Below are 12416 nucleotides of genomic sequence, written 5' to 3'. Positions count from 1 at the left end.
GGTCATACCTCCCCAACATGAATGGAATTCAGGAGGAAACATTATGCCCTTCCCAAATAGGAGTGCGATTGTGTTGCCCAATGCTATCTTAGGTCCAGATGGTGCCATTTCAAGGTGTCGGGGATGCTACTTTAAACATGAAAGAGGTTATGTTGTGAATCATATGAAAGGTGCTATCGCCGGTCCAAGGAGAAATTGTAAGATCGCCTTTGAAGATGTACCATGTGGTCATACACGAGCCACATTTGTGGCACCGATGATGCTTTTGTAGTTTTCCTGCCTCCGACAGATGTGGAGCCATTCAAAAGTATCTGAAGCTCAAAGGACATCCTCAATTTGAGGATGATGAAAGGGGAGGTGATTCTTAGACAACTGAGGACCGCATTGATGATCAAGGACATACCGAGTAGATATAGATGAGAGACACAACAAATGTTTAGCAGCCACAACATATGCTTTTCTCATTTCTCGATCGTCACTACATCGAGTACAACAGCCAAATACTTGACTTGAGCGACTCCGAGACTGCCTATGACTTCTATCTCCCCATCAACTTCAGGTATGTGGTTCTGATAGAATTTTGCCTTTGTAGAAGCAAAACTGCCTTGAACATTTGTAATGTTTCCACATGATATTGTTAATGGGTTGCGCACACTGCGAAAGCGAACCATCCACCCTATGGCTTGGACTTTCCTACCTACACTACCACAGGCCACTTCGTGAATGGCTACATGATCCTAGATTACCTTGGTGGGTCTACTGTGATTGTGGCAACATTGCCCCCAAGTGGAATTTGATGATGGATTATGTATGTGTAGCATAGACATATAATATCTATCAATTTTAAATGCAGATACATGTGTGGGTATATCGACCCATTTATGTTATTGTGAATTTAAATGCTCTCTGTTGATGATGCATCCCTAAAATTAGGGCTTCCCCTCATCCCCATCCACTCAGATCCCTGAACAAAAGGTATGAAGCTCTTGCATGGTGTCAATTTTGCTTCCGTCGCCTCTAGAATCCAAGCGTATGCTGGATGTGCATTCTATGCTTGATTCATGAGTGCATGTGCATGCTTTGCGAAGGGATTCTAGAACAAAATTATCTCACGGGTGTTGCATCTCAAGGTCATATGAATTCTCAACTTTTTGAAACAGAAATTGCAGAGTATGGGCATTTCTAAGATAGTGGATGTGTTGGGTATTTACCAAAGTGAGTTGGAGGAAGCTTTTCAAGATGTGATGCACAATCACAGGTGAATTTTGTGAAGCAATTTAATGCTTTGACGCACTAAAATTCGTCTCAAACTACGTCTTGTGATTCTATTGGACATATTAATAGCCCTATTTGTGTATTTATGATACATTCCTTTTCAATGGAAAAATTTTGTGTGTGTTACAGGATAGCCTCCCGACTACAAAAAATTTCACTTGCTTTGCGCATTGAGAATGGTGGCGAAATATGCACTTTGAAGCGCATTCCAGATTATGTAGAGCTTAAGCGAGCGCTAGAAAACCTTCCTCGTTATAGTAGAAATGCCGCCCGCACATTTTTAAGGCCTGTGATGTCTCTTTGTCTTGTTTTGCTTATGCGTAGTTGTGTATGATACAAGAATTTGCTCTTATATCTGGGTTTGATGTGTGCATGTTCCATGGTGAAAATAACAGGGAGATGCGGAGTGTATGGCCTGGTGCTAATCCGGATTTTGGGATACGCACAAGAAATACGGCCAAGCATTTGCATTTGCTGTCATCTAGTAAGGATGGGCCAGATGCAACATCCAATCTAGTGGAGATGGGACATGATGCTAGTATGTTAGTAGCTCTAGTTTTATGAACGACTATAAAACTACATGCGTGATACTGCCTGCGCATGTTGTCATTTGATTCTTTATAACATTGTCATTTGTATTAATGGTAATTTGTTAGGATTGGATGTGAGAGACTTGGAGTTGGCTCTTCTGAAGCTTTCATATCAGCATGCTCGCCATTATCGGAATTGCCCACGAGGCCGAGAATGCGAGTTTGCAAGGGTAACCCCTTGTGGTTTGGTTGTGGAGTAGCAGGTGGAATTTGCAGCTTGCATCGTGGGTTGATGTATGCGATGGGGAGATTTCTTATGGATCTGCACTATTGCATGTGGGAGTCGTCTAGTATTGAATTCTAGTGTATGACCACTGTTTTATAAGGCCAAAGGCTTTATAAGTTGATTGTGAGCCGGGCACAATACATCCGGCCATAGTTTTGTGTGGGTGTGTAGTGGTTCATGTTACTTGTGAGTCATGTCTCTTGTTGTGGATTGTTTCAAGTGCCATGGGTTGATTGATTATTTGAAAGTGTGGATTTCACAGGTTGTAGGATGAGGAATTTCAGTAGAAGGTAGGGCTGTTGAGGTAATTTTAGGAGACACATTCAGTAGGGTTAGGAGGATTACCACGTTTTGTTATGAAGTTACTAGATGAACTACTATGTCATATCTTTGAGTTGCTAGATGTATTACTAGCTTCCGAACACATCTCAAACTAGCAAGTGAGCTTGTACTCTCTTGATTCATCTAGCAACTATCTTACCATATAGCTACTCAGCTTACTATATGGTAAAAAGATTGCTACTTGATGCATCTAGGAGTATTCTCACACCTACTAGTGTGCACTTTTGCTAGATGTGTGTATTGAAACTAGTAAAATATATAGCAATTATATATTTTTTGCCATATGGTAAGCCGTCCAAAGCTCCTTGTGGGTGGATTTTCTCACCTATTTTTAACAGATTTCTCTCTATGAAACCCATTTTTTGTAATCACTAGCCATAATTGATTTCTTATATCACGTAAGATCATGGAAGCATCACTTAGCACTTGATTGTGACTTTGTGCTTGAGCCTTGCTTTGAGCCTAACGATTATTCGAGTGTATCATCTCTTACAGGACGAGTGTGTATGCTCAGGTATCTCTCAAGAGGAGGATAGCAAGTGAAGTTTGTTTCATGGCCAAGCCTGGCTACATCTAAGGTGGTATTTTCATTTCAAGCTATGCATGGAGTGGTATTGTGCATTGTGGTTTGCAGAGGGCCGAGTGAGGGTTGTGGTTGGTAGAGGAGCTGAGCGATGATCTGAATGAACAAAGCCCAAACAATGATTCATGTAGTAATGCGAGCTCTCCTCTAGAGTGGATTTCGGCTGCTCCTAGCAAAATTAGGGAATGAGAGTTGAGGAAACAACACAAAGCCCGATCAAACGAGCAACAAAGTCGCCTAACATGAGGCGTAAATGTGACACGACATGGGAGAGAAAAATAGATTGACGAGCAAAATAAAGAGTCTGTATGGACGTAAGATAATCATTATAGAGGAGCATAGCTGGTTTCATAACTTCTCGACCACCCCGGAGCTATCTCAATCTGAATCTCAATCACACTCTCACTCTGAATTTCAATCACAATCACACTCTCAATTTCTTGATGGCAACAACAATCATAATCGGAATCGCAACATGATCACAATCCCAATATCATGACACCTTGCACAGATTCTGTTTCACACATTGGTTTCTGCATCGTCTACAAAATAGCCAAAAGAACATACTTGTGCAACCAATTCAACATGATAGTAAAATTCAAAACATCATTTTGTACCATCATAAAAGAGTGAAATCACTTCTTGATTGGATGAAACAAATGAGATAATATCTGTGTATCTCTGTTTGTAAGCTAATTTGTTGCTGCTTGTAGGCTACCCTGCTGCTATTGGCAATTTTTTTCTATCATAACTTTGTCATACGCACTCAAAATATAGGCTTCCAGGTACTCAAAATAACGAAAACAAGTCTGGTCTACAAGGTTACATAAACAGAATTGTGAAAAACGTCTTTCTTTAGCTGAAAGGTTGCAACTCATAAAAGCCTTATTTTTAGGTCTCCACGACTTTTTAAACTTATTTTAAGCTTGTCCATGTATTCTAAGCTAAAACACATGAAAATAAAACATTTATATTGATGAAAATAACAATTTTGACTACGTGTTTACTTTATAATCTACAGACAAATGATCTTTAATTCAATGATTATCACTAAATACAGCTTTAACACTAGGTTGGTAACCTAACAGGACTTAAAAGTGTCCTTTCAGGGTTTTGAAAAAAACCTCCAAAACCATAGTAGATCCACTCATTTTGTAAAATCCTTTCATGAGGTTATAGTTCAAGGCCTACTAAACATGGAAAAAATAAGAAACTTGTAAAATTTCTCATCTTTTGGTGACACCAAGCCTCCAAAGTTAATGGACCAGTGAATTTTCATCAAACAGTCATTTCTTACGTTTTGTTGCATAAAAATAAGATTAGGGATTTTTGTAGGACTTGAGATAAATTCCTTAGTCAACTTCAATGGGTTGGTGATGAGAACAAATGATTGCTTCTCACTCACTACTTTTTGTTTTCCAAAATAAATAGGTACAAAAATGTTGAATTTTTACCATTCTGCAAACTTATCATCAAAGTTTCTATAGCCACGTTCAATACAAATAATATATGCATGTTTTCTTAGTTCCCTATTGTTCTTTATGTTCATAAGGATCCATGGAGCATGTCAAAAGAATAATACATCTCTTACCAAGGGGAATCTTGGGGACAAAGATGAAGTGTTAAATACAACAAACATGAAAAAATTGGGTTGAATATTATGAGTTGTAGAATCCCATAGAAACTATTCAATATCTAGCCAAATTTGATCCTTATGACTAGATATGGTTACTACCTACAAAATTCATGTAGTTGTCACAAGAAACTAACAATATTGAAAAATATCTACTTGATATACTAGAATGTTTCGTTTTCTTCCATAATTGAAAAAATCAACCATCGTTGTGTACTATGCAAAATAGGGTATTAGGTGCCCCAAAACTCAAGGAATGTTAGCTTTATGTTACAATATGCGACATAGAAAATCAAAAATGAATTTGGATATCATAAAATCCACTAAAAAAATCTAGAAGAGCTAAAATTGGCTAAAAAACAGGATTTGACAATTTTTGTAATTTGGTCATAACTTACAACTTTCATATTTATTTCTCCCTAGAAGCATCAAGACATGTTGAGGACTACTAAAGATAGTTCTCTAGCATTATAGACCTCACAAACATGAATTCTAGAGTGGTATAGTTGCAAAAAGTTGAAAAAAGCCAAAAATAGGACCCGTTTTTTCACACAGTTTAGGTTGTGAAATGTTTTGTAAGGACAATGTTAAAGATGGAATTGATATTCCAAAAAAATGTCGAGTTTTTTTCAGCTCATGAGACAACTTTCTAGATAGATAGCACCTCAAAATCCATTTTAAAACTCTTGACATAATTCAAGGAAAATGGTCACTTCACAGGACATAAAAGTGTCCCATTACCAACCTAGTGTTAATGTATTGTGAAAAGAATATATTTTCTCCCTGGATATCTCCAACTCATTTGTGTATGACTAATACTCTCTCTCTCTCATAAACTATTCAAAAATCGTTTTGTAATGAAATTGGCCTATTTAATTTGAGAGTAGCGGAAATTAATGAGAGTACTTTTGAGAAATGACTTTGTGAGCATAGCGGGTGAACATAATTGAAGATAACAACATAATCATAGCAATTAGTTAACTTGGCATGAACAATACTTTTGCAAGAGAGAGAATTTAAAGAACATGACAATAGTTGAGGACCAGATTTATGTGGAGCCGGTCCCCCCTCCAATAGGCATTTGTATTATGATTTCTCCCATTAAGAGAGACTTGTTACAATACAATCTTTGTGTTCCTTGTGACCTAGGTGATGCAATGAAGATGGAAAGCTTCATGCATCACAAACATAACATAAACTTGAAGAAGGATCTAACTATCCCAAACCTCAGTCCCAAGACCTCAAACACCTTCGAAGGTGGAGAGAGCTAGCAGGGAATGAGGGTAGGGAAGAGGAGGAAGAAACATTTCGTAGGAGAAATAATTAGTTACTCACTTATCATAACTCTTGTTGCTAGCATACATAATAGCATAGTAATGAAGAAGAAGGAGATGGAAAGCTTAAGAATTAAATCATGGCTCTTGGTTGGATTTGCACTCAATATCCAAGAGTGTTGGTGCAGGCTCTCAGCCTCTACTTGCTTGGAGAAGGAGAGGGAGCTCTTGCACTTTGCATAGCATACAATGAGAGTGTTTGTGAGTGTGTGTGGGTGAGTATACCCCCTAAGAAACCCCCTAGCTTGCTTGTGTCGACCCCCCCTTGTAGCTCATGCTTGAAGCTCATTGGACCCCTCCAGGCCTAGCCAATCACAAGCAGGAGGCATTACAAGCAGCAAGGGTAGCCTTGAGACAAGTGTCCCCCTTTCCCCTTTGAGAGAGACGGCTAGATAAATGCTAAATTATTTAATTAAATCTCCTAAATTATTATTGGACCCCTTGGGTGGCCAACCAATAGGCTTTAGGCACACCATGAGAGCAACATGAGGAGGAACTTGACAAGTGTCCCTTTTGCTTTCTTTGTACCATGCATGCCTTGTGTGAGTGTGTGGGTGTTCTCTCTCATCCCCCCTCATGTAGGGCTCGCCCCCTCCTTGTAGGGATTGAGTCTTTGACTTTTTGACACCTCAAGCCCCTCATGCATAGGCCCAGTTCCCACCACAAGCATGGCTCATAAGCACTTGAAGCTTGGGCTGGGTTGGGTTCTCACCTCAAGTGCAACCCTAGCATCTCAAGCATGTCAAGCACCTCAAGCATCTCAATAATTAAGCACCTCAAGAATCTCAATAATTAAGCACCTCAAGCATCTCAAGCACCTCAATCATCAAGCACCTCAATCATCAAGCACCTTAGTCATCAAGCATGGCATGCAGGACAAGCACCTCGAGCTGGGTCGGGTTTCTGCGCCTCAAGCTCAGCCCTACCTTACCTAAGGTCAAAGTCCTTTTACACACATTATTGGAGGTCTTCAATTAAGCTAACCCTAAGGTCTTATGCTCCATTTGTTAACCTCGCTCTTTGATAGACCATCTCTCATTTGGGCCCCTTTACCATTGGCCTCGTGTTGAGATAGATCTATAAGCACATGTCTATATCTTAACCATTAGGGAAAATTTGGACTCACAAAGGGGCCCTATAAGGAGTTTGACTTCCTCTCTCATGTCCAGAACGGGCGTGCGGTAAAATTTTTGCAATCAACTCTAAACTTGGCGGAGATTTGACAATTAGAATCTCGTCTTCAAGCTCTTTCTAATCATATATAGCACACCATGAGATTCCTCATATTTTGAAAGATTCTATTTTTGATTCTCTAGATTCCAGACGGAGTTGTCACATCACAAGAGAATCAAAAATAGAATCTTCCAAAATATGAGGAATCTCATGGCGTGCTATATATAAGTAGAAAGAGCTTGAAGAGTAGATTCTAACTGTCAAATCTGCGCCAAGTTTAGAGTTGATTTGCAAAAATTTTACCGCACGCCCGTTTTGGACATGAGAGAGGAAGTCAAACTCCTTATAAGGCCCCTTTGTGAGTCCAAATTTTCCCTAATGACTTGTTCCCGTTTATTCTCCCACATTAAGTGATCAATTTAATATGAGAAAATCATTTGGGTTGGTTAGATATTAGATATTAGATTTTATGACATTACCTCTCTCTTGAAATCATAGTCGTCCTCGACTATGAGGTAGAAGAGATAAAGCCTTAGTCATTAGTCAATTTAACTTAGCGGGTAGAGGATCCCTTTTTACCCTATGACATCTTTCCAAGATGGATGACTAATCCATTGGGTGCTTGGGAGACATAGCTGCCGCAAGCATGTCTACTCTTTAGTCCATTTCATTCTCCCAAAGTAGAGTGACAAATTCTACTCGGTGTTTGAGAGACTTCGTCATCACAAACATGATTCTAAGCATGCATACTAGTTAAATTTGTGCACAATTAAAAAGAGGACTAGTCTTATAAGACAAAAACATGAGTCATTTAAAGGAGATTTGTATATTTGCTTACTCTAATGTAGCATTGTAAGCATTGACAAGGTTCATACTATCCGGAAGCTGTATTCCTTGCATCCATCTAGCATCTTCAAAAGCACAATTTTTGAACTTAATAAGATACTACCGGATAATCTTACCATGTCGTAGTACCTTGTCTTTATGCCGAAGAACAGCTTCGGGTTGTAGCACCTCTTCTCGGTCTTCAACTTCGGGAGGGTCTTCAATAATTGGTTCAGTTGGTGGCTCTCCTTTGTAGGGCTTAAGTACGCTTACATGAAAGGAATTGTGTATGAGCCAATGGTTGGGCAACTTGAGTTGATAAGACGTCTCATTGATGGGCTTCAAGATTTGGAAAGGACCATAGTATCTTTTTGCTAGTTTAGCATAATACTTTTGATGGCCCGTAGGATTTTTGCCCGTCGTTTGCCTTAATCGATCCTTAGGAAACTTGAGTAACACCCAATCATTTTCTTTGAACATTAAGGCTCTTCTGTGCTTATCAGTAGCTTTTTGCCTTTGTTGAGAGATGGATATAGCCTCCTTAATCTTTTGAAAAGATTCTTGTAGGTCACAGCTATACTCATCGGCAGGGCGAAGATCTTCCCATGTACTTTGAGTAGCAATGGACTTTTAGGTCTTCCCTCAATGATCTCAAAAGGTGATTTTCCAGTAGAAGTATGTACATTATTATTGTAGGCATACTCTACAAGAGGTAAGTCCTTTTCCCATTGTGAGCATTGATCTACTTCGGTAACATAAGTCTTGAGTAGATCGAGTATCGTAAGATTGGCTATCTCACTTTGGCCATCCGTTTGTGGGTGATAGACCGAAGAGAAATTCAATCTTGTTCCTAGATTTTCAAAGAGACCTTTCCAGAAATTATTGGTCATTCTAGGATCTCTATCTGACACGATGGATGTGGGTAATCCATGGTGCTTGAAAATCTGAGATATGAAGAGAGTTGCCATTTGATGTGCCTTAATAGTCTTTTTGAAAGGAATAAAATGTGCTTGCTTGCTAAACATGTCAACTAGTGTCCATATTCCTATATTCCCATGGATAGACTTGGGTATTCCAAAGATGAAATCCATGGATATACTCTCCCATGGTGAATTTGGGATAGGCAATGGCTCGAGTAATCCAAGTTGCTTCCCTCTATCACACTTGGTCTTTTGGCATACTACACATTTTGAAACATACTCTTGTATTTCCACTTTCATGGTAGGCAAATAGAAGTATGTCTCTACTCCTGGGAGAGTAGGTTGAATACCTCTATGCCCCACATATGGAGGAGCATGGGATTCATACATAACTTTCTCACGAAGGGAATGGGTAACACATAGCCTATTGCCGTGGAGAAGATAACCAGCCTGCAAGGTGAATTGTTCCTCTTTCTTCCCCAAAGCAAGGGCTGACATTATGTCTCTAAATTCAGGGTCAGTAGCATACTCATCTATCATAGAGGATAGATCAATGTGAGTAGCTATAGACACCGCATTAACTTTGAGTCGTCGTGAAAGTGCATCGGCCACTTGATTGTGATTACCAGCTATGTGAGCAATATGGAAATTAAATTGCGGAAGAAAATTTGCCCACCTCATTTGTTTGTCGGAAAGCTTGGTTTGCCTCATGAAATACTTGAGACTTTGGTGGTCGGTTCGTAGGATAAATGGAGTCCCCAGTAGGTAGTGCTTCCATGTGTCTAGGGCATGTAGAACAGCTAAAAGCTCTTTCTCATAAATGCCCAAGACTCGTTCATCAATATTGAGCCTTCGGCTCTCATATACTATGGCATGCCCTTCTTGAAGCAAAACTGCTCCAAGGCAATCACCACAAGCATCACATTGGACCTCAAATGGCTTTGAGAGATCCAGAAGCACGAGGGACTGGTTGGGAAGTAAGCTTCTCTTTGAGCTTTTCAAAAACATTTTGCTCCTTAGCAGTCCATACAAACTTAACGTTCTTCTTAGTTAAGTCGTGTAGTGGTCCTGCTACTTGAGAGAATTTTGCTATGAAGCGTCTATAGTATGCACACATACCAACAAAGTTCTTAGCTCATGTAGATGTGGGTTAGGCCATGATTTTATTACCTCTAACTTTGATGGATCCATTTGGATACCATATTTAGGATAATATGAACTAGGTATTGAATCTCTTGAAGGAAGAATTCGCTTTTCTTTTGGTTGAGAAAAAGCTTGTTCTCCCTCAATGCTTGAAAAATCACTTGGAGATGTTGCTTATGTTCCTCCAAAGACTTGGAGTAGATGATGATATCATCAAAGAACACTCTAGTGAATTTACGATATGGTCTAAAAATTTTCTCCATCAAACGATTGAATGTAGCTGGTGCATTAGTCAAGCCAAAAGGCATGACTAGATATTCATAAAGACCAAACGTTGTGCGAAACGTGGTCTTTAAGATATCTTCATCCACTATCCTTATTTGATGATAGCCACTCTTAAGGTCAATCCTACTGAAGTAGGTCAAGCCTTGTAGCTTATCAAACAAATCTTCTACCCAAGGTATGGAAAATCTGTTTTTGATAGTGATATGGTTTAGTGCTCGATAGTCCACACACATACGGTATGTACCATCTTTATTTTGCACTAAAAGGAATGGAGAACAGAAGGGAGAGGAACTAGGCCTCACCATCCCTTTGTCTACCAGCTCTTGTACTTGCCTCATGATCTCCTCTTGTTGAGCTTGTGAGACTCAATAAGGAGGCTTGTTAGGTGGTGAGCTTCCAGGAAGGAGCTCAATACGATGGTCATCATCCCCTCGTTTTGGAGGTAAGTCCATAGGGATATCATCGATGAATACATCTTGGAATCCTTTTAGAAAATTAGACAAGTCTAACTCTTCTTGATTCCTACCATTTACATTTGATGAAACATTAGTATCTTTTAGAGACTCTTTGACAAAAATCATGTACGCAAAAACTGAGCTCTTCATTGAATTATCAAAAGCAAGAGGATTTACAAGTGGAATAGTGCGACCACACTCACTAGCATCTATATACATGTTCTTTCCTCTGTAGTTGAAGTAGATTCTCCTTTCAAGGAACTTCATGTTGGCAGCCATGCGATCAAACCATGGTTCCCCTAGGATAACATCCTCATGTTGGAGAGGAGAGATGAAGAAGTCTTCCTTTTTGACATAGCTTTGGACATTAAGCCTCAACTTCCCAATCAAGGGAGTAACGAAGGCTTGTTGTCCCTTGAAAGCTGCATTAGCCACTACTATATCTCCCATCTCAAAAGCTTGAATGTCCAACTTGGTGGCCAACTCCATTGATATGAAGTTAAGAGTAGAGCCAGGGTCAAACAAGATGAAGGCATCATGCTCTCTTACCTTTCCCCAAGCATAGGAAAGTGATGATACTTTGCAATGATCATCCTCTTTTGGATCTTTGATGGTGGAAGCACTAGGAGTCTCATTGCAAGTATTCTTCTTGGGGCAAGAACGATAGCCATGTCCTTGCTCCCCACACTTGAAACACTTATGGTCCTTGCGAAAAGCTTCAAGCTCTTCGGGAGAGAGTTTGTTTTTACCTTTGTAAACTCCCTTCTCCTTGGACCGATTGTTGTTTTGGTTGGAATTGACTTGGGAAGTATTTTGAACTTTGGTTTCTCTCTTTGCATCATTTTTGTCTTTGTTTTCCATGGGCTTGACATTACGTCTAGCCCCTTGATGGAAATTGATGTGTGAAGCAACCATGGTGTGATGGATTACTTCTTTAATAGTACCAGGCCGTTGAGAGTTGATGTATTTGGCCATCTCTTCAAGTAATCCCGCACAGAATTGTTGCCTTTGCTCAGCAAAGTCTATCTTTTGAAAGACAGTAGCCTTGAGATGTAAATCCCAAAACTTGTCTACATATTTGTGGATAGACTCATGGGAGAGGAGCTTCAAGCTGCGCCATTCGGTAAGCACTTTTTCCTTTGCATCGCTTGCAAGGAATTGCTTCATGATGGAAACTCGTAGAGTTTTCCATGTCTTTGGGGCTTCACCATTTCCACGAAGGCATATTTGGAAGTGCATAGCTACATGGCGTAGCTTAGAGGACTATGTGAAGCCCTCATCTCCAAAGGCCACATCAAATTGCTGGATGAAAGCCAACACTTTGTAGGTAGCACCGAAGGTGCCATCATAGGTGAGAAAAGAGATACTCTTTCCTCCCTTCTTGAACTTCTTTAGCTTTTGTGACCTTCGCCATGTAGGAAATGATTTGCGATGTCCTCCCCTCTTGTATCCTCTAGGAGAATAACCATAACTTTCTTCAAAAGAGGAGGAAGGTGAAGAAGAAGGAGAAGAGAGTGACCTCTTCCTAGCTCTTTTCTTCCTTTGTTTCCTCTCTTGCCTTTCAGAGTGATGAGGAGAAGGACTATGTGTTGATCTTTTCCTCTTGGGAGGAGTGGGCGATCGTCTAGACCA

The 12416-nt window shown here is 39.8% G+C and overlaps 1 protein-coding gene across 1 annotated transcript; it reads left to right on the top strand.

The window, feature by feature from the left end:
* The first annotated feature begins 1172 nt into the window (after positions 1 to 1172).
* LOC147463290 (uncharacterized) lies at positions 1173 to 2065 on the top strand. The gene is made up of 4 exons (XM_086528376.1): positions 1173 to 1258; positions 1405 to 1560; positions 1671 to 1813; positions 1932 to 2065. The coding sequence occupies exons 1-4, from the start codon at positions 1173 to 1175 to the stop codon at positions 2063 to 2065; spliced, it is 519 nt and encodes a 172-aa protein (XP_086384502.1).
* The last annotated feature ends 10351 nt before the right edge of the window (positions 2066 to 12416 follow it).

This window comes from Adiantum capillus-veneris, chromosome 2, assembly GCF_014529385.1.
Source record: "Adiantum capillus-veneris isolate H3 chromosome 2, ASM1452938v2, whole genome shotgun sequence".
Classification (NCBI taxonomy): Eukaryota; Viridiplantae; Streptophyta; class Polypodiopsida; order Polypodiales; family Pteridaceae; genus Adiantum; species Adiantum capillus-veneris.
Note: the sequence above shows the minus strand (reverse complement) of the source record. Positions and strands in the feature narration are given on the sequence as shown.

Coding starts and splice junctions, on each gene's coding strand:
- LOC147463290 (XM_086528376.1), top strand. CDS start 1,173: ATGGGCATTTCTAAGATAGTGGATGTGTTGGGTATTTACCAAAGTGAG. Junction 1,259..1,404: donor GATGTGATGCACAATCACAG/GTGAATTTTGTG, acceptor TGTGTGTTACAG/GATAGCCTCCCGACTACAAA. Junction 1,561..1,670: donor GCCGCCCGCACATTTTTAAG/GCCTGTGATGTC, acceptor TGAAAATAACAG/GGAGATGCGGAGTGTATGGC.